General features: G+C 48.0%; 1 protein-coding gene across 1 annotated transcript in view; it reads right to left on the bottom strand.

Annotated features, from left to right (window-relative positions):
• PFKL (phosphofructokinase, liver type) overlaps nucleotides 1-22,838 on the bottom strand; it is an 800,878-nt gene that overhangs the window by 133,801 nt on the left and 644,239 nt on the right. The window contains exons 17-18 of the mRNA XM_063934129.1: nucleotides 11,337-11,501; nucleotides 10,590-10,651 (exon numbers count right to left, since the gene is read on the bottom strand). Coding sequence (XP_063790199.1) covers nucleotides 10,590-10,651; nucleotides 11,337-11,501 — 227 coding nt within the window. The remainder of the gene's footprint in view (nucleotides 1-10,589; nucleotides 10,652-11,336; nucleotides 11,502-22,838) is intronic.

The raw sequence follows: 22,838 nt of genomic DNA, 5'->3' as shown, positions 1-22,838 counted from the left end.
ATTGTCGCCATATACGGTGATAATGTTGAGCTGTCACGGTCCTTCCTAGCCTTTATCAGCGTAGGAATTACCTAATCCGGAATGCCTTTCTCTGCTAGGATCCGGTGTTCAACCGCCATGCCGTCAAACACAGCCACGGTAAGTCTTGGAACAGACAGGGCCCCTGTTGCAACAAGTCCTGTCTTAGAGGAAGAGGCCACGGGTCCTCTGTGAGCATTTCTTGCAGATCTGGATACCAGTCCTTCGTGGCCAATCCGGAACAATGAGTATTGTTCTCACTCCTCTTTTTCTTATTATCCTCAGCACCTTGGGTATGAGAGGAAGAGGAGGAAATACATAGACCGACTGGAACACCCACGGTGTCACCAGGGCGTCTACAGCTATCGCCTGAGGGTCTCTTGACCTGACACAATACCGCTGTAGCTTTTTGTTGAGGCGGGATGCCATCATGTCCACCTGTGGCAGTTCCCACCGGCTTGTAATCTGTGCGAAGACTTCCTGATGAAGTCCCCACTCTCCCGGGTGGAGGTCGTGTCTGCTAAGGAAGTCTGCTTCCCAGTTGTCCACTCCCGGGATGAACACTGCTGACAGTGCGCTTACGTGATTCTCCGCTCAGCGAAGAATCTTGGTGGCTTTCGCCATCGCCACTCTGCTCCTTGTGCCGCCTTGGCGGTTTACATGAGCCACTGTGGTGATGTTGTCTGACTGAATCATAAAAGGTTGGTCGCGAAGCAGGGTCTCCGCTTGACGTAGGGCGTTGTATATGGCCCTTAGTTCCAGGATGTTGATGTGAAGGCAAGTCTCTTGACTTGACCACAGACCTTGGAAATTTCTTCCCTGTGTGACTGCACCCCAACCTTCGGAGGCTTGCGTCCGTGGTCACCAGGACCCAGTCCTGAATGCCGAATCTGCGGCCCTCGAGAAGGTGAGCGCTCTGTAGCCACCACAGGAGTGACACCCTGGCCCTGGGGGATAGGGGGATTTACCGATGCATCTGAAGATGTGATCCGGACCACTTGTCCAGTAAGTCCCATTGAAAAGTCCTCGCATGGAACCTGCCGAAGGGAATGGCCTCATATGAGGCTACCATCTTTCCAAGGACACGAGTGCAGTGATGCACTGACACCTGTTTTGGTTTTAATAGGTTCCTGACCAGTGTCATGAGTTCCTGAGCTTTCTCCATCGGGAGATAAACCCTTTTCTGGTCTGTGTCTAGAATCATGCCCAGGAAAGGCAGACGAGTCGTAGGAACCAACTGTGACTTTGGAATATTTAGAATCCAGCTGTGTTGCCGTAACACTTCCAGAGAAAGTGCTACGCTGATCAGCAACTGCTCTCTTGATCTCGCTTTTATGAGGAGATCGTACAAGTATGAGATAATTGTGACTCCTTGCTTTCGCAGGAGTACCATCATTTCCGCCATTACCTTGGTAAATATTCTCGGTGCCGTGGAGAGACCAAACGGCAACGTCTGAAATTGGTAATGACAATCCTGTACCACAAATCTGAGGTACGCCTGATGAGGTGGATAAATGGGGACATGAAGGTATGCATCCTTTATGTCCAGAGACACCATAAAATCCCCCCCTTCCAGGCTTGCGATGACCGCTCTCAGTGATTCCATCTTGAACTTGAACCTTTTCAGGTATATGTTCAGGGATTTTAAATTCAATATGGGTCTGACCGAACTGTCCGGTTTCAGGACTACAAACATGGTCGAATAATAACCCCTTCCTTGTTGAAGGAGGGGAACCTTGACCACCACCTGTTGAAGATACAATTTGTGAATTGCAGTTAACACTATTTCCCTCTCGTGGGGGGAAGCTGGCAGGGCCGATTTGAGGTATCGGTAGGGGGCATCTCCTCGAATTCCAGCTTGTATCCCTGAGACACAATCTCTATTGCCCAGGGATCCAACTGGGAGTGAACCCACTTGTGGCTGAAATTTCGAAGACGTGCCCCCACCGGGCCTAGCTCCGCTTGTGGAGCCCCAGAGTCATGCGGTGGATTTTGTAGAGGCCGGGGAGGACTTCTGTTCCTGGGAACTAGCTGTGTTGTGCAACTTCTTTCCTCTGCCCCTGCCTCTGGGACGCACCTCGGACTTTCTTGTTTTTCTGTGATCGAAAGGACTGCATTTGATAATGCGGTGCTCTCTTAGGCTGTGAGGGAACATATGGCAAAAAATTTGACTTTCCAGCAGAAGCTGTGGAGACCAGGTCCGAGAGACCCTCCCCAAACAATTCCTCGCCCTTGTAAGGTAAAACCTCCATATGCCTTTTTGAGTCGGCATCACCTGTCCATTGCCGAGTCCACAGGACCCTTCTGGCAGAAATTGACATAGCATTTATTCTAGAACCCAGTAGACTAATGTCTCTTTGAGCATCTCTCATATATAGGACAGCGTCTTTAATATACCCCAAGGTCAACAATATAGTATCCTTGTCTAAGGTATCAATTTCCTCAGACACGGTATCCGTCCATGCTGCTACAGCACTACACACCCAGGCCGACGCGATCGCCGGCCTCAGTAACGTACCTGAATGTGTATAAATGTACTTCAGGGTAACCTCCTGTTTGCGATCCGCAGCATCTTTGAGGGTAGCCGTATCCTGTGATGGCAGGGCTACCTTCTTGGATAAGCGTGTTAAAGCTTTGTCCACCTTAGGGGAGGATTCCCAGCGTAACCTGTCCGTTGGCGGGAAAGGATACACCATAAGAATCCTTTTGGAAATCTGCAGTTTTTTTTATCTGGAGATTCCCAAGCCTTTTCACATAACTCATTTAGTTCGTGTGAGGGGGGAAAGGTTACCTCCGGCTTCTTTTCCCCATACATATGTACCCTCTTGTCAGAGACTGGTGTTTCTTCTGTGATGTGCAACACATCCTTAATTGCTATAATCATATAACGGATGGATTTAGACAATTTTGGCTGTAACTTTGCATCATCGTAATCGACACTGGAGTCAGAATCCATGTCGGTATCTGTGTCAACAATTTGGGATAGTGGGCGCTTCTGAGACCCTGACGGCCTCTGCGACATAGGATCAGGCACGGGTTGGGACCCTGACTGTCCTGAGGCTTCAGCTTTTTCTAACCTTTTATGCAAGGAATTAACATCATCATTTAAAACCTTCCACATATCCATCCAATCAGGTGTCGGCGCCGTCGGCGGAGACACCACATTCACTTGCTCCCGCTCTGCTTCCACATAGCCTTCCTCATCAGACATGTCGACACAAGCATACCGACACACCACACACACAGGGAATGCCCTTTTTGAAGACAGTTCCCCCACAAGGCCCTTAGGAGAGACAGAGAGAGAGTATGCCAGCACACACCCCAGCGCTATAAACCCAGGAATAACACAGTAACTTAATGTTAACCCAGTAGCTGCTGTTTATATAGTGTCTTTTGCGCCTAATTATGTGCCCCCCCCTCTCTTTTTACCCTCCTCTACCGTGTATCTACAGGGGAGAGCCTGGGGAGCTTCCTCTCAGCGTAGCTGTGGAGAAAAAATGGCGCTGGTGAGTGCTGAGGAAGAAGCTCCGCCCCCTCGGCGGCGGGCTTCTGTCCCGCTTAAATATGCAGTTTTTGGCGGGGGCTCATACATATATACAGTGCCCAGCTGTATATATGTTTAACTTTTACCAAAAGAGGTCCCAAATGCTGCCCAGGGCGCACCCCCCCCTGCGCCCTGCACCCTTACAGTGACCGGAGTATGTGAGGTGTGTGGGAGCAATGGCGCACAGCTGCAGTGCTGTGCGTTACCTCAGTGAAGAACGGAGTCTTCTGCCGCCTGTGAAGTCTTCTTTGCTTCCCATACTCACCCGGCTTCTGTCTTCCGGCTCTACGAGGGGGACGGCGGCGCGGCTCTGGGATCGGACGGCGAGGGTGAGATCATGCGTACGATCCCTCTGGAGCTAATGGTGTCCAGTAGCCTAAGAAGCAGGACCTAGCTTCAGAGAGTAGGGCTGCTTCTCTCCCCTCAGTCCCACGATGCAGGGAGTCTGTTGCCAGCAGAGCTCCCTGAAAATAAAAAACCTAACAAAATACTTTCTCTCTGCAAACTCAGGAGAGCTCACTGAAAAGCACACAGCTTGTCTGGGCACAGTATCAAACTGAGGTCTGGAGGAGGGGCATAGAGGGAGGAGCCAGTGCACACCAGAACCTAAATTCTTTCTTAAAGTGCCCATGTCTCCTGCGGAGCCAGTCTATCCCCATGGTTCTTACGGAGTCCCTAGCATCCACTAGGACGTTAGAGAAATAGCGTTTAATTCTAAAGGTTAGCGAGGCTTTCTTATCGTCAGTGAAGTAAGCCTCCTCAACCTGCTTAGGTGGCGTGTCAGTAATATTTAACACATCTCTAATGGCCTCAATCATGAGCTGCACCCCCTTTGCAAGGGATGCCGCCCGTCCCCATCACCGTCTGCAGTATCAGAGTCGGTATCCGTGTCATCTTGCATAATTTGGGCAAGTGCACGTTTCTGTGGGAACATGTTAGGGGATTTTACAGGAATAGGAACAGAGCCTGACCACACTGCCATAGATTTCTTTAACACCCGAGTTTCAGTCTCAGTATTAGCTACCCTAGTAGATATCCGAGGGATCATTCCTTTGATAGAAGTTAACCACTCAGGCTCAACAATAGGGAGCTGAGACAAGGCATTACATTCCTGTGTACATGGAATGGATTCCTCCTGAGAGGAAAAATCTTCTGCAGAATATGACACAGAGTCCCTAAACATGGCTATGGGAGATATTAAACACCCACCCACACACCCACCCACAGGGAATTGTCAGCCACAGCTTCCCCCCCAAGTATTGGAACCAACCCACACACAGGGCTTTCTGAGGTAGAACTAATAAAACTGCCAGCGCTATCTGTGCACCTTAATAGACTACACAGACTTTACACAGCCTTCATTCCCCCTTCTACAACCCACTGGTACCGCACAGGATAGCTGGAGTTGCTTGGAGGGACAGCTCTCCCTGTCAGCGTCTGTGGAATAGGAGCTGAAGGCAGGAAAATGGCGCTGAACGCTGCTGGGTCCGCTCTGAGAAGCTCCGCCCCTGAACATGGCGCTGCTTCCCGCTCATCAGTTGTTTATACTGGCCTGAGGAATGTCTGCTGTCAGTGATCCAGGGTCCCTGACAGGCTTGCCGACCAGTGTAGGGTGTAGGCACTGGCTTAGGGCGCCCCTCACAGAGCAGCACTATGTACCGCTGAGCCCCGGAACACAATTAGTACTGCACTCCCAACCCTGATGCTGCCATCTTCACAACGGCTCCCTGCTTGCCAGGGGGGCCGGTGATTAACTCGCCACTGAAGTCTTCTGGCTCTGTAAGGGGGTGGCGGCATGCTGCAGGAGTGAGCGGTCGCCTGGGGCGGCTAACGATCAGCACCCTCAGGAGCTCAGTGTCCTGTCAGCGGAGATGGCTCAGACCCCTCAGGGAAGACACTACTCCAACCCTTAGTCCCACGAAGCAGTGAGGCTGTTGCCAGCAGCCTCCCTGTGCCTAAACTAACTCTAGAAAATAATAAAAACGAAAGAAGCTCTAGGACAGCGGTGGCCAACCCGCGGCTCTCGAGCCGCATGCGGCTCTTTCATCCTCCGCATGCGGCTCAATCCGCTCCCGGCCACCGCTGCCCGACACAGCGCACTCACAGCAGGTCTCCAGCGACGGGGTCTATCTAAAATTCGTCGTTGGCCTGTGAGCCAATCAGAGCTTGCAGACCGGCAGCTAAGGCTCCTGATTGGCTCACGGGCCGGTGCCGACTTGAAGATAGACACCACCGCCGGAGACTGAGGGGTAGGAGAGGCGCATGCTGCGCTCTCCTTCCCCTCACAGCAGCAGCGCGGTAAGCAGCACCTTTTTTTTTTTTTTGGAGGGGGGTGTGAGGCAGTGTGGGGGCATGTGTATCAGCACTGGGGGCATGTCTGACACTGTGGGAGGCACTGTGGGGGCATGTGTATCAGCACTAGGGGCATATCTGGCACTGTTGTAGGCATTGTGTGGGCATGTGTTTGAGCACTGGGGGATTATCTGGCACTGTGGGAGGCACTGTGGGTCATGTGTATCTGCACTGGGAGCATATGAGGCACTGTGGGGGCATGTGTATCTATCTGCACTGGAGCATATCTGGCACTGTGTGGGTAATTCTGGCACTGTGTGTGTAATTCTGGCACTGTGTGGGCATGTGTATCTGCACTGGGGGCATATCTGGCACTGTGTGGGCATGTGTATCTGCACTGGGGCATATCTGGCACTGTGTGGGCATGTGTATCTGCACTGGGGGCATATCTGGCACTGTGGGGGCATGTGTATCTGCACTGGGGGCATATCTAGCACTGTGGGGGCATGTGTATCTGCACTGGGGGCATATCTGGCACTGTGGGGGCATGTGTATCTGCACTGGGGGCATATCTGGCACTGTGTGGGCATATCTGGTACTGGGGGGGCATGTGTATCTGCACTGGGGGCATATCTGGAGCTGTGGGAGGCACTGTGGGGACATATGTATCTGCACCGGGGGCATATCCGACACTGTGGTGGCATGTGTTTCTGCACTGGGGCATATCTGGCACTGTGGGGACATGTGTATCTGGCACTGTGGGGCATATATGTATCTGGCACTGTGGGGACATGTGTATCTGGCACTGTGTGGGCATGTGTATTAGCACTGGGGGCATGTGTATCTGCACTGGGGGCATATGACGCACTGTGGGGGCATGTGTATCTATATACACTGGGGCATATCTGGCACTGTGTGGGGACATGTGTATCTGGCACTGTGTGAGGTACTGTGGGGGCATGTGTATCTGCACTGGGGCATATCTGGCACTGTGTGGCAAATTCTGGCACTGTGTGGGCATGTGTATCTGCACTGGGGGCATATCTGGCACTGTGTGGGCATGTGTATCTGCACTGGGGGCATATCTGGCACTGTGTGGGCATGTGTATCTGCACTGGGGCATATCTGGCACTGTATGGGCATATCTGGCACTGTGTGGGCATGTGTATCTGCACTGGGAGCATATCTGGCACTATGGGAGGCACTGTGGGGGCATGTGTATCTGCACTGGGGGCATATCTGGCAATGTGGGAGGCACTGTGGGGACATGTATATCTGCACCAGGGGCATATCTGACACTGTGGTGGCATGTGTTTCTGCACTGGGGCATATCTGGCACTGTGGGGACATGTGTATCTGGAACTGTGGGGCATATATATATCTGGCACTGTGGGGACATGAGTATCTGGCACTGTGGGGGCATACATGTATCTGGCACTGTGGGGGCATACATGTATCTGGCACTGTGGGGGCATACATGTATCTGGCACTGTGGGGGTACACATGTATCTGGCACTGTGGGGGTACACATGTATCTGGCACTGTGGGGGTACACATGTATCTGGCACTGTGGGGGTACACATGTATCTGGCACTGTGGGGGTACACATGTATCTGGCACTGTGGGGGTACACATGTATCTGGCACTGTGGGGGCATACATGTATCTGGCACTGTGGGGGCATACATGTATCTGGCACTGTGGGGGCATACATGTATCTTGCACTGTGGGTCATATATGTATCTTGCACTCTGGGGCATATATGTATCTTGCACTGTGGGGCATATATGTATCTTGCACTGTGGGGGCATATATGTACCTGGCACTGGGGTCATATATGTATCTGGCACTGGGGTCATATATGTATCTGGCACTGTGGGGTTATGTGCATCTGCCACTGGGAGCATATATTATCTGGTACTGTGGTGGCACCCATTTTTTGGCATTTTTATATGTATGTGGCACTGTACAACATGACTAAACAGGGTTGTGACACAAGGTCACACCCCTACAAACGTCATACCGAAAGGTGTGTGCAAAAAAATGGGGCATGGCTTTTTTGACAACTGGGCCACACCCCCATTTTTGTGCGCGCGCCTTCGCTGCGCGCATGATAGTGGCTCTTGCCCTTGCCTATGGATCTTTTCTGGCTCTTTGCCTCTGACTGGTTGGCCACCCATGCTCTAGGAGCTCCCCTAGCTGTGACCGTCTCCTCCGAGCACATTTTCTAAACTGAGTCTGGTAGGAGGGGCATAGAGGGAGGAGCCAGCCCACACTCTCGAACTTTTAAAGTACCAATGGCTCCTAGTGGACCCATCTATACCTCATGGTACTAATGTGGACCCCAGCATCCTCTAGGATGTAAGAGAAACAAGGATTAACAACAACAATCACCCTTTAGTATGTATGTATGCAAAATGATGCCAGTAAGAGGGAGCCCGTCTGCAGAAATGTTGGGGGAGGTGCTAACCACCTGTCTGCACTAGCATTATAGCGCCAACTGTGGTATGAAACACCCACCAGCAGAGGCGCCATGGGCCGGGGCTTAATCAGCACACCTGGATCTGAGCCAAGGATCCTTTACAGACCTCACTGTGGCCTTAGCCTGCGTCACAGCAGAAGGCTGACAGAATGGTGCCCAGAAGTGAGCCGGTGGGACAAAGCAGTGCCGGCCAACATAACCTGAGGTGAGGTAGAGAGTGTCCTCAAGGGTCCTGCCGCAGCCACTAGCGCAGACAGCAAAGCACAACCCTGCCAGCTGCAGATAGAGCTCCTAAATCAGTTGGCACATCAGGGACCCATTTAGGAAAACACTGTAGCTTAGCATTTCATATTCAGATACAGCCACTGCCGCACACAGAATATAGGCATGCCACATACTGTATCATTTTAATCAGCATAAACTGAGCGATGCAAATAAGACACATAATGGGGTATTCAACTGAAGTCGGAAACTGCCGTCTTGTTAGAAAGATGGCAGTTTCCGACTGTTTTAGGTCGGAAGGGATTCAGACCTATTCAATGCTGCCCCCCTTTTTCCAATAAGTCTGGAAATCTGACTTGTCATAAACCTGACGTTAAGTGCGCGGATCGGCGCCGTAAGTCGCTGATCCACGTGTATTGTCGGAAGCGTGGCCCAACCAGACAGGTTTCAGCCCCGTTTCCAACAATGTCAATCCGACTTTAAAAAAAGAACGGGCCAAACTTGTCGGGTTTGGCTGAGCATTGAATACTCACATGTCGGATCCTTTCCGTCGGAAAGGATCCGACATGAATTGAATACACCTCATAGCAATACAATAAGATACATTTTCGGCAAAAAAAAGACGCCCAGCGTTAGCAGAGCTGATTAGGAACTGCCGTCTCGCTTGCTCCAGGCATCTCGCGGTGCATGGTGTATTGAGGTTAGATGTAATAATAATAATAATTTTATTTATATAGCGCTCTTTCTCCAACAGGACTCAAGGCGCTTTACAGATATCAAAAACAATGCACATGATACAGAGGATTTGAGTAATACAACAATAGACAAGCAACACAGACATAAAAGAAAACCTTAAGCACACAGAAAGCATAATGCAGGATTGGTGTAGGCATTTTGGGTAATAACTTCCAAGGGTTGTGTATTCCACCCTCACAAGGTACCAGGTATGGCAGCCATCTTGGGCGCTCAGCGTAGGATTACCCAGGGTGGAATAGTCTACCCCTAGAAGAGATGACACAAAATGGGGGTGATTTCAGAGTCCTACAGTTCAGAGTAGGGTTCCATCAAAACCATCAGGCCTATGTATTTTTCATCCCATCCACAAGTGTACAATATGGGGCAGCCATGTTGGGCGCACTTTGAAGGTTACACTGTGGGAGGTGAGCCATAAAAGGGCCAAGTTCATATATGGGAAGACTGATGCTTATGTAGTAGTATGATGTACCCTGTATGTAGGGCATAAAGGAAAGGTGTGCAATCAGTGGAGGTAAACATTACAGGAAAAACAAATGGTGGGGTGGAAGCGAGCAATGAAGAGAAAAAAAAAAAAAGACAATAGCAGGTAACTAGTGGCAGAAGTAGGATTGGGATAACATTTTGATCAGATCTTAGTACGGGTGGGTAGGAGAATGTGGGGGGCATACTCAGAAGCAATGGGGATGTCCCTGCTGAGCCTGGTCCTGGTGCTGTGCCCCCACAGTTCCCTGTTCTTCTTGATGGTTAGGCCCAGGGGCAGACTTGATGTTCTCAGCCAGAGAGGTGGTAAGCCTGGTCTTGGTGTTCTCATGTTTGAGGCGAGGAGAGGCCACATAAAGTTCCAGAGTTTTTTGGTTGTAATGCAGTCCTTTTGTTAATTTGTAAGTTTGTTTGCCTTCTGTTTTCCTTCGGTTTAACACAGGTATAACACTGCTGTTGTTTTGAGCTGCCACTTGATAATTAGCCACTTCATATACTAGTCACTGCAGCGTCCGAATAGGCCTGGCGTCCTATGCTATACTGAGTAAATAAGTCTACAAACACATGTCCTTTCTGATTACAACCCCCTCCCCCACACAGCAACCCTCCCATGTAACATCTCCTATGAGAAAGTGCAAGGACATCATATTTATGACATTGCACTTCTTCGTGTATGTTATTTTGCCTTCAGCTATGACATTTCTGAAAAGTTCTTAAATTTAGATAATCACAGACGAAGCAATAATACATATGGAAAAATAAACACCAGACAAGCCCTTTAAAATTATTTTCATACCTCAGTACAAGTCCTCTTTGAATATCTGTTTTCATTTTTTCCGTCAAGTGCTCTACATTTGACTGAAAACATAATATAATGAAGTTATAAAGTATTATGAAGATAAAGTATTTTAAGATAATAATTATGCTCCTAAAATCAAGTTATTTGTTGTTTTTTTGTGCATTATTCTTCCTGTTTTGTGCATCACTATAGTCATACCTCCCAACATGACCCTCTCCAGGAGGGACACAATGCTCTGCTTCTGGACTTCTCTCTTAATTTATGATTGCCATGACCTGTTTTGAACAGGTTAATGGATAAGAAAGGTGTTTCAGCACAGGTGATGGCACTCATACATTAAGAGGGAAGTCCAGGAGCAGAGCATTCTGTCCCTCCTGGAGAGGGTCATGTTGGGAGGTATGCTATAGTACATAAACTCTCAAAAACAAAATATCTTAAAATGTTTAATAGGGGAAGACTATTGCCACAAATTTCTAACATAGCATCCTGCTGCCAACACAACTTCTGAAGTGAAGTGTAATACTGTATAATTCATTGCTAAACAAATTACAGGAGGGAGGTAATCAAAGTACAGTACCTAAAAGTATTAATGCTTGATCCAAAAATTACGTACAAGATCCTGCTACAGTATATCCAGGATCTGATTTGACTAGGCCAATCTTTGTATTCTATAACATTATTTAATAATAAGGATTCAAGCTTCAAGGATTTTTATTTATTTATTTTTTTACAGTTAAACCTCACCTTCAGATCATGAATGTTAAACTGATCCTCAAACACGTAAGCAGCATCTGCACCAACAGCTATTCCTGTCACTGTAGCCAGATAGCCACAGTATCCACCCATGGTCTCTACAATGAACACACGCCGCTTTGTTCCAGAGGCAGATTGTTTAATACGGTCACAACTCTGTTTAGTATCAAAAACAAAATGCATAATAAATATGTATTTTAAAATGGGTCTAAGTAATATGTTCTACATTCAAAATAGAATGTTCGCAGTAGTAAGAGCACAAAAAAATCTAAACACAAGAAACCCACAATTTCTTAAGATTTTTTTGTTTTGTTCTGCAGATGACCTTTAACCGTTACAGGTCCTCAGTGTGAGCATCTAATACTGCATTAACCAAATCATAAAGGTGTTAAGTAATAGGCTCCAGTTTTTAGGAACCAGCGTGTTTTCAACAAATTCAGCACTAAATTTAAAGAAGCAATTAGTTATAAAAATCACAGCTTTGAATTTAAATGAACCTAGAACATAACCCCCCATATGTACATAATAATAAATCAACCGGCAAGCATATCCTAGGCAGTAGCCTCCGGCGACACAAGCAGAAATCTGCATTAACTGCCGCTTCAGGAGGCTCGCAGGTTGATAGCGTATCTCTAATGGAATAGCTTTGGGAATTTTACTCATCAGAAGAGTAACTGAATCTGTGTCACTAGTGCCTGGGTATTTGCAATGCTCTATGTAGAGTACACGCACCACTCCCTGACTTCCTCTGTGACATCTGCACTTCTTGTTTGCCCATTTGTTGTTAATCCATGTACAAAGCTTGAATGGCTACTGACTACAATTACGCTTACCTCCTCAAACTAAGCTAGTTTACTACAACGACCTTTCAAAAGTTAAGGCCCTAAAAAAAATAGGATTTTAATACCTACCGGTAAATCCTTTTCTCCTAGTCTGTAGAGGATGCTGGGGACTCCAAAAGGACCATGGGGTATAGATGGGATCCGCAGGAGACATGGGCACACTATAAGACTTTGAATGGGTGTGAACTGGCTCCTCCCTCTATGCCCCTCCTCCAGACCTCCGTTATAGGAACTGTGCCCAGGGAGACGAACATTTCGAGGAAAAGGATTTTTGTTAAATTAAGGGTGAGATACATACCAGCTCACACCACAACACACCGTACAACTGGATTACCAGGAAAACCAGAGAACAGTATGAACGAAAAACAGCAACAAGCTGAACATAACCGATCCACAACCTTCGTGTAACCGAAAAAAACTACCAACAATACAACTGCAAGTAACAGTCCGCACTGGGATGGGCGCCCAGCATCCTCTACGGACTAGGAGAAAAGGATTTACCGGTAGGTATTAAAATCCTATTTTCTCTTACGTCCTAGAGGATGTTGGGGACTCCAAAAGGACCATGGGGTCTATACCAAAGCTCCAGACCGGGCGGGAGAGTGCGTTCGACTCTGCAGCACCGACTGAGCAAACATGAGGTCCTCATCAGCCAGGATATCAAACATGTAGAACTTAGCAAAAGTGTTTGAACCTGACCACGTAGCTGCTCGGCAAAGTTGAAGTGCCGAGACCCCTCGGGTAGCCGCCCAAGATGAGCTCACCTTCCTGGTAAAATGGGCCTTCACTGACTTCGGCAACAGCAATCCAGCCGTAGAATGAGCCTGCTGGATCGTATTACAAATCCAGCGTGCAATAGTCTGCTTGGAAGCAGGATTTCCAATCTTGTTGGAAGCATACAGGACAAACAGAGCCTCAGTTTTCCTAACAAGAGCCGTTCAGGTGACACATTTTCAAAGCTCTCACGACGTCGAGAGATTTTGGCACCGCCACGGCATCCGTAGCCACAGGCACCACAATAGGTTGATTTATATGAAACGAAGAAACCACCTTCGGCAGAAAGTGTTGACGAGTCCTCAATTCCGCTCTATCCACATGGAAAATCAAATATGGGCTCTTGTGAGACAAAGCCGCCAATTCCGACACCCGTCTAGCGGATGCCAAGACTAACAGCATGACCACTTTCCAAGTGAGAAATTTCAACTCAACCTTTCGCAAAGGTTCAAACCAGTGAGACATAAAAAATTGTAACACCACGTCAAGATCCCACAAACGGAGGATGGATATGCAGCACTCCCTTCACGAAAGTCTGAACTTCACGAAGGACGGACAATTCTTTTTGAAAGAAAATAGATAGAGCCGAAATCTGCACTTTGATGGAACCCAACTTCAGGCCTGCATCTACGCCTGCCTGCAAAAAATGGAGGAAACGACCCAGGTGAAACTCCTCCGCAGCTTTCTTGGCTTCACACCACGACACATATTTTCTCCAAATACGGTGATAATGCTTCGCCGTGACCTCCTTTCTAGCCTTAAGGAGAGTGGGGATGACTTCCCCAGGAATACCCTTTCGAGCTAGGATTTGGCGTTCAACCTCCACGCCGTCAAACGCAGCCGTGGTAAGTCTTGAAATACGCATGGCCCCTGATGTAACAGGTCCTCCCTGAGAGGAAGCGGCCAAGGATCTTCTATGAGCAATTCCTGAAGATCCGGATACCAGGCCTTTCGTGGCCAATCTGGAACGACGAGTACTGCCGGAACCCTTGTTCGTCTTATGATCCTCAACACTTTTGGAATAAGAGGAAGCGGAGGGAACACATATACAGACTGAAACACCCACGGAGTTACCAGGGCGTCCACTGCACTAGCTTGGGGGTCCCTTGACCTGGAACAATACCTCGGAAGCTTCTTGTTGAGGCGTGACGCCACCATGTCTATTTGAGGAATTCCCCAACGCCTTGTCATTTCTGCAAATACCTCTTGATGAAGAGCCCACTCGTGTCTGCTGAGGAAGTCTGCTTCCCAGTTGTCCACGCCCGGAAGGAAGACTGCTGACAGAGCGCTCACGTGCTTTTCCGCCCCGCGGAGAACTATTGTGGCCTCCGCCATCGCTGCTCTTTGTTCCGCCCTGGCGGTTTACGTACGCTACCGCTGTTACGTTGTCCGACTGAATCAGGACAGGTAGACCTCGAAGCAGGTGTTCCGCTTGCAGAAGGCCATTGTAGATGGCTCTTAACTCCAGAACGTTTACGTGGAGACAAGTTTCCTGGCTTGACCATTTTCCCTGGAAACTTCTTTCCCGTGTGACTGCTCCCCAGCCTCGGAGACTTGCATCCGTAGTCAGCAGGACCCAATCCTGGATTCCAAACCTGCGTCCCTCTAGAACAGAGATTTTCAACCTTTTACAACTCGCGGCACACGGAACAAGATTTAAATATTGCCAAGGCACACTCAAATATAATGGTGATGCATGGTGCAGTTGCGAGTCCTAGGATGTCATGTCGCAGCTTCTCCATAGGTAACGCCTGAGCCACATCTGAGAAAGCCAGAAGAGCCCAACAATGGCCGGGCCCAAAATCAGAACTGGCTCTGCAACCACTCAACCCAGCAGTATTGTTCGTTCCAGGGCCTCAGTAGTGGCAAAACACTGACGGGCCTGGTTGGGCTTCTATGGCGGCACACCTGGAAACTGCTCAGGGCACACTAGTGTGCCACGGCACAGTGGTTGCAAAAAACACTGCTCTAGAAGGTGAGAATTTTGCAGCCACCACAGGAGAGAAATTCTGGTCGTGGAAGATAGACTTATTTTCCGGTGCATGTGCAGGTGAGACCCGGACCATTTGTCCAGCAGGTCCCACTGAAACACCCAGGCATGAAACCTGCCAAACGGAATGTCTTCGTAAGCCGCAACCATCTTCCCTAGCACTCGAGTGGATTGATGAATCGACACTCTTGCCGGTTTCAGAATCTTCTTGACCATGCATTGGATTTCCAGAGCTTTTTCCGCTGGCAGAAACACTCTTTGCAGTTCCGTGTCCAAAATCATGCCCAAGAAAGGCAGCCGAGTTGTCGGAATCAACTGAGAAGTGATTTAGAATCCAACCATGATGTTGCAGAACTGTCAGGGAGAGTTCCACATTTCTTAGCAACTGCTCCTTCGATCTCGCCTTTATCAGGAGATCGTCCAAGTACGGGATAATTGTGACACCTTGCTTGCGTAGGAGTACCATCATTTCCGCCATCACTTTTGTGAAGACCCTCGGGGCCGTGGAAAGCCCAAACGGCAACGTCTGAAATTGGTAATGATAATCCTGCACCGCAAACCTCAGGAAAGCTTGATGTGGAGGATATATCGGGACATGTAAGTAGGCATCTTTTATGTCGACTGACGCCATAAAATCCACCCCTTCCAGACAGGAAATCACTGCTCGAAGAGATTCCATCTTGAACTTGAAAGTTTTCAAATACAGATTGAGGGATTTTAGGTTCAGGATCGGTCTGACCGAGCCGTCCGGCTTTGGTACGACATAGAGGCTCGAATAAAGCCCTTCTCCACGTTGGGACGGGGGTAACGGGACAATGACACTCTGTTGACACAGCTTTTGTATCGCAGTACTCACTACTACTTTCGGGGATATAAACTGGCAAGGCTGATTTGAAAAATCGGGGGGGGGGGGGGGGCACCTCCTGAAACTCCAGTTTGTACCCTTGGGACACTATGTCTAACACCCAAGGATCTAGGCCCGAGTGAAGCCAGACCTGACTGAAGAGTCTGAGACGCGCCTCCACCGGCACGGACTCCCGTAGGGGGGCCCCAGCGTCATGCGGTGGACTTGGCAGAGGCCGGGGAGCACTTTTGGTCCTGGGAGCCTGACACAGCAGGTGACCTTTTCCCCCTTCCTCTAACTTTTGAAGCAAGGAAGGACGAGCCTCTTCCTTTTTTGTATTTATTAGTCCGAAAGGACTGCATCTGATAATGGGTTGCCTTTTTCTGCTGCGCTGGAACATAAGGAAGAAAAGATGACTTATCCGCTGTAGCGGTAGACACCAGGTCAGCGAGGCCGTTACCAAACAAGACACTACCTTTATATGGGAGAGCCTCCATAGCTTTCTTGGAGTCGGCATCAGCATTCCATTGATGAATCCACAGCGCTCTCCTGGCCGAGACTGTTATGGCATTGGCCCTTGTTCCCAAGAGGCCAATATCTCTCGCCGCATCCTTTAGGTAAGCTGCAGCGTCCCTGATATAACCGAGAGTCAACAGAATGTTATCCCAATCCATGTCTGATGCCAAATTATCAGCCCACTTAGCAATAGCACTACTCACCCATGCCGACGCCACGGCCGGTCTGAGGAGTGCACCCGTAGTGACATAAATGGATTTTAATGACGTTTCCTGCTTACGATCCGCAGGATCCTTGAGGGCAGCAGTGTCGGAAGACGGAAGCGCTACCTTTTTGGACAGTCGTGACAGAGCTTTGTCCACATTGGGAGATGACTCCCACTTTTCCCTGTCGTCAGAGGGGAAAGGATATGCCATAAAAATTCTCTTGGGAATCTGCCACCTTTTATCAGGCGATTCCCAATCTTTTTTTTACAAAGATCGTTCAGTTCATGAGAGGGGGGAAACGTCACCTCAGGCTTCTTTCCCTTAAACAAACAAACCCTTGTATCAGGAACCGCAGGCACTTCAGAAATATGTAAAACATCTTTAATAGCCACAATCATGTACTGAATACTCTTAACCAATTTTGGATGTAAACTGGCCTCACTATAGTCGACACTGGAGTCAGAGTCCGTGTCGGTATCCGTATCAGCTATTTGGGTAAATGAACGCTTTTGTGACCCTGAGGGGACCTGTACCTGGGACAAGGCGTCCTCTATGGATTTTCTCCACGTTTGTGTCTGAGAATCAGATTTATCCAGCCTTTTAGACATTAACTCCACATTTGCATTCAATGTACTCAACATATTCACCCAATCAGCAGTCGGCGGTGCCGACAGAGTCACTCCCAAATCCTTCTCTGCGCCCCCAGTAACTTCCTCCGGGGAGGAGCACCCAGCCTCAGACATGTTGACACACACCTACTCACACTGGCTATAGGGGACAGACCCACAGGGAAGCCTGTTAGAAAAACACAGAGGGAGTATACCAGCTCACACCCCAGTGCCCATATAGTACTGAAAAATAATATATGATGTGTGCGCCGTTATGATAGCACCAAATCACTGTGCCCCCCCCCCCCCCCCGTTTTTCCCCCACCTCGGCACGCTGTAGTCCCGCTCAATTTTTAAATATTTATACTGGCGGGGGCTTATATTTAGTGCCTAGGCACTTATAATATGTCTCTTTAGCCAGTTTTTTGCCTCAGTAACATGCTGCCCAGGGCGCCCCCTCCTGCGCCCTGCACCCTGTAAGTGCGGTTGGAAGTATGTTTGGGAGCATGGGGCGCAGCGCGACCTCTACGCTGTACCTCGTTACAGAAGTCGTCTGCCGTCACTGAAGTCTTCTTGCTTCTTTTTTGTGTAAACTGTTTTTATTAGTCAAAGCAGTATTCAAAAAACATTACAGAAACATTTTCAAAAAACAAAAGGAGGGCATACAAAAATATCACATAGCATATATTCATCAGTACACCACACCTAGAACGCCCTTAGCCAAAAAATATCTGTCTGCATTTCTGTCATCATTAAAGCTTATAAGGGATGAGCATAATATTAAAACAGCATCAGTGAGTGGGAAAGAGAAAAAAAGAAAGAGAGAAGAAAAGAGGATAAACAAGGGAAGGTTAGGGTGGGCAGGTTCAGGTGTGACGGTCTGCGTGGTGCGGGCAGACTATTTGGGGGAGCGTATGGGCGATCTCCACCGATCCGGAGTCTGGGCCACAGTACTGAAACAACATTATTGGAATATGGGTATGGGTATAGATAATGATATAAATATGGGCCTGTTTACCAACATGAGGGGGGTTATGTCGCAATATAGGACCTATACTGCGATGTGTCTTTAAAGTCGTACCAGGGAAACCAAATAGCTATGAAGTTAACTGTTTTCCCGGATGAGAAGGAAACCAGGTCTTCCATGTCCAAGAAGTGATCAATCTTTGTAAACCACATTTTAATTGAGGGTGGAGAGGTAGATCTCCAAAGAACTGGGATCACCGCTTTAGCGGCGTTGCTAAGGTGTCTTAACAGGGAATGTTTGTAGGAGTGTAATCCTACGGGGGTGTGATTAAGGAGCCAGAAATCTGGATCTCTCGGGATTTCGTCACCTACTATCTGTTCGGTGCATTTAAATACTTCTGCCCAGAATGGGGTTATAAGAGGGCAATCCCACCAAATATGTATAAAACTCCCTGGGGCATTTTTGCATCTCCAACACATATTCGAAAGAGAGGGAAACATTCTGTTGAGAACACGGGGGGTCCTATACCACCTATATATAAGTTTATAAAGGGTCTCTAGTGTCGAAATGCATAAAGAACTCGCCTGAGCGTTCTTAAACACGGATTCCCAGTTAATTTGAGTAGGTATCCCCGACAATTCCCTTTCCCAGGAAGCCAAGAAGGTAGGAGGTTGTGGGAAGAAATTTTCCATAATCAACTTATAAATTTGTGAAATAGTATGTGTGGGTGAGCTGGGGAAGATACATAGTCTCTCAAATCCAGTGAGGTCCCTAGTTACGTCAGAGAAGTTCTTGGGAGATGATATGAAATGGTGGACCTGCAGGAACCTCCAAAACTCAGCACTGTGTAGGTTCCAAGAGGATTGAACATCTGAAAAAGAGCGCACCCTACCCGAGCTCACCAGCTGACCGACTCTGAAGATCCCGGCTTCTGCCCATGGGGCGAAAGCAGTCCCCTGAAAGCCAGGGGCAAATTCGGAGTTATAGAGAAAAGAGGTTAAGGGGGACCGTTTGGAGGATATATAACTCTGGGATCTCAGCTTGGCCCATAATCTGAGCGTGGGAGAGACCGTGGGGTGTGACACCTTCGGGAGGGTAGGAAGCCAAGGTGCAATTTCTATATAATATGGGAGACAGCCCTCCTCTAGGAGGACCCATTGTTTGCGATCCTTGGCACGTGTCCACTCCAGAATCCTATTCAGGTGTACTGCGTGGTAATAGTTAGGGATATGTGGGAGTTGTTGCCCCCCTTGATGTTTTCTCCTGAACAAAATATCATGTTTAAATCTAGGTGTATTCCCACCCCATACAAATGTACGGATAAGCCTCTGGACATCTCGAAGCCATAGCAGGGGGATGTGTATCGGAAGGGTCTGGAGAAAGAATAAAATCCTGGGGAGGGCATTCATTTTAACTACGTTGATCCTTCCGAACCAGGACAGTCTCAGCTTTTTCCATAACAGGAAGTCTAAACGAAGCCTAGATAATAAGGGTTTAAAATTTAGTGAGAACATTTTGGATAAGTCATTGGTCAGTAACACCCCCAGATATTTTAATTTATGATTATGCCAGGTGAAGGGGAAGGCTTGTTTCAGGCCTTCTACTATAGCAGGAGGTGTAGTTAGGTTCATGGCAATAGATTTGGAATAATTTATTTTGAAGTTAGAGAGGACTCCAAACTTCTCAAATTCCACCATTAAATTTGGCAGAGAGGTGACCGGGTTCGTGATTATTGCGAGTAGATCATCGGCATATAATGCCAGTTTGTATTCGGTCCCCCTTACTAGCAAGCCTGAAATATTTGGGTTTGCCCTAATGCTTCGGGCTAGTGTTTCCATGCAAAGGACAAAGAGCAATGGGGATAGCGGGCATCCCTGTCGTGTACCGTTGAAAATTGGAAAGGAGTCAGAAAGGGAGCCATTAATCTTAATTTTGGCGGATGGGGAGGTATAGAGGGATAGAATTCTGTGGAGGCAGATGCTACCTAGTCCCAGATGCCTCAATATTCCAGTCATAAAATCCCAGTCCACTCTGTCAAAAGCTTTTTCTGCATCGGTTGACAGTAGGATAGATGGGGATGAGAGCTGGCCTGCATAGTGAATCATGCTGAGCACTTTGGAGGTATTGTCCCTGGCTTCTCGGCCTAAAACAAACCCAGCTTGGTCTCCATGTATCAAGCCAGGCAGCAGTAGTTTAAGGCGGTTTGCAATCAATTTAGCGAAAAGCTTTATATCAATATTTAATAGGGAGATTGGGCGGTAGCTAGAGCAGAGACTGGGGTCTTTACCCTCTTTGGGTAAAACTGCAATATGGGCTTCGAGAGATTGTGGGGAGAAGGGCGATTGATCAGATATAGTGTTAAAGGCTCTTGTGAGTATGGGGATTAATTTCTCTTTAAAAGCTTTGTAGTAGGCAATAGTATATCCGTCGGGGCCGGGACTCTTGCCATTAGGAGAGGATTCGATAACTCTCTGAACCTCTTCAGTAGAAAAAGGGGCGTCTAGCTCTTCTACTTCTGTTGCGGTCAGTGTGGGGAAATGTAAGGTCTTTAAATAGTCGGCTATGGCTTTTTGATGGGACGACCTGTCAATTCTGCCGGTTGGGCCGGAGAGATTATACAGAGTAGAGTAATATGTCCTGAAGGCTCTGGCTATGTGAGATGTCTGGTGTTGGGGTTGGTCATGATTGTCTTTAATTGTATGAATGAAAGTAAGAGCACGTTGTTCTCTAAGTGCTTTGGCCTGTAATTTTCCAGGTTTGTTGCCCCATTGATAGTATCTGCTACGGCACTTCCGATAAGAAAATTTGACTCTATCTGAGAGTAACTTATTCAGAGCTGCCCTAGCAGTTTCGAGATCAGCGTAGTGTTGTGGGGTTTGGGATTTTTTATGTAGGAGCTCAAGAGATTGTATTTTAGTCAGTAGATCCTCTCTGAGTTTCTCCCTCTGCTTTTTGCGAAAGGATCCTATTTGGACACAAACCCCCCTGATGACACATTTGTGTGCTTCCCATACTGAGACTTTGGAGATGTCATCTAAGTCATTGGTGCAAATATAAGAGTCCAGAGCGTTCTCAATTCGGGATTTACAGTCTGCATCTTGTAAGAAAGTGTCGTTGAAACGCCAGGACCATTGGCGATGTGCATTGGGAGGTAAGCGTATGGTGAGGTTGACTGGGGCATGATCGGACCATACAATCTGTCCTATAGAGGCATCAGTCAGAAGGTGTAGGTGTCGGTGACTCAAAAATAAATAATCAATCCTGGAATATGTCTGGTGTGGGTGTGAGAAATAGGTGTAATCTATATCAGTGGGGTGTGTCAATCTCCAAGTGTCGATCAGCTGATGGTCGAGCAGAGCACGCCTCATTCCCCTATGCTCCCTCTCTGGCTTGCAGGAGATCTTTTTAGAATTGTCCTGGCGAGGATCCAGGGTCCAATTCAGATCACCTCCCATCACTACCACCCCCTCCAATAGAGGTTCCGCGTCTTCTAGAACTGAGGATAAAAAGGAGGGTTGTTTAGCGTTAGGGGCATATATATTTAAAAAGGAGAAAAGTTGGCCATGTATGTCGCATTTCACCAGCAACCCCCTACCTTCAGCTATTCTGTGGGAGGCTACATTGAGGACAGGCAGATGGCGGGCAAGTAGGATGGCTACACCTAGTGTCTTACCAGCCGAATTATTGGACAGGAAAACATGCGGGTAGTAGTGACATTTTAGGGACGGTGCGTGTCCCATCTTGAAGTGTGTTTCCTGAATAAAAGCAACGTCTATTTTCTCGTCTCTAAGCCATTTAAGAAGTTTAGACCTTTTTTCAGGGACATTAAGCCCTTTGACGTTAAGGGTAGTTACGTGTAAATCACTCACCCCCATTATCAGTCAGATCCAATCGTTTCACGATAGTCTTCTCATCGGCAGACCTTGGGAAAGGTGGGGGAAAAATAACAACAGGGGAGGGAGATAGGAAAAAAGGGAGGGCAAAGAAATAGAAAGAAAGAGCTGTGGCGGGAAAATCTCCGCCAAAAAGTACTTTAACGTTTAGCCAAAGTGGTATTACAACCAAAATTGCTGCAAAAAGGACAGGAGCGGAATCCTGCCGACTCCCGGTCCAAAGAAACAGGGGATGCAGCATATTGGGGTCCTGCGGGGGGTTCAGGACAGTGACCACTCCCAAAATAGAAACTCGTTAAATATACAGTATTACCGAGGTATGCACTAGGCATATGTGAAACATGAAAAATAGAGCATACAAATATATAAGTATATATATTGGCATAAGAGCGTACAGACAAACCTCAAGTTGTCAAGCCGGGTTTCAGTAGACTTTAGTGTCTGTACACTGTTATCCATCTACATAAACAAAAATAAGAATATAACAAAAACATAACAAAAACCGATCACATTGGTGAGCAACACATTGCACTTTGAAGAAAGAGAAAAACTCAATGTATAACGTATTCAACAAGCAAAATTGTATCCACTCGGGACGAGGCATCTCATTCAAGGAGGCTTCGAAAGTCGTGGGCCAGGAGTGGATCCCCGCCTCCGCGGGGTGCGAACTTGTTGCCATGCGTCATCTGGAGGGAGCACAACAGGTAAGTCCGGAAGGTGGTGAAAGGCGTCCCAGTCAGGAACCGGAACCGGGGGGATACCTAGAATCGTGAAGAAAGCCTGTAAGTCCGATGGTCTAGAAAGGCTCGCAATTTTGCCGCCATGAGAGATCTGGAGGGAGAATGGAAAGCCC

The sequence above is a fragment of the Pseudophryne corroboree genome, chromosome 7 (genome assembly GCF_028390025.1).
Source record: "Pseudophryne corroboree isolate aPseCor3 chromosome 7, aPseCor3.hap2, whole genome shotgun sequence".
Lineage (NCBI taxonomy): Eukaryota > Metazoa > Chordata > Amphibia > Anura > Myobatrachidae > Pseudophryne > Pseudophryne corroboree.
Note: the sequence above shows the minus strand (reverse complement) of the source record. Positions and strands in the feature narration are given on the sequence as shown.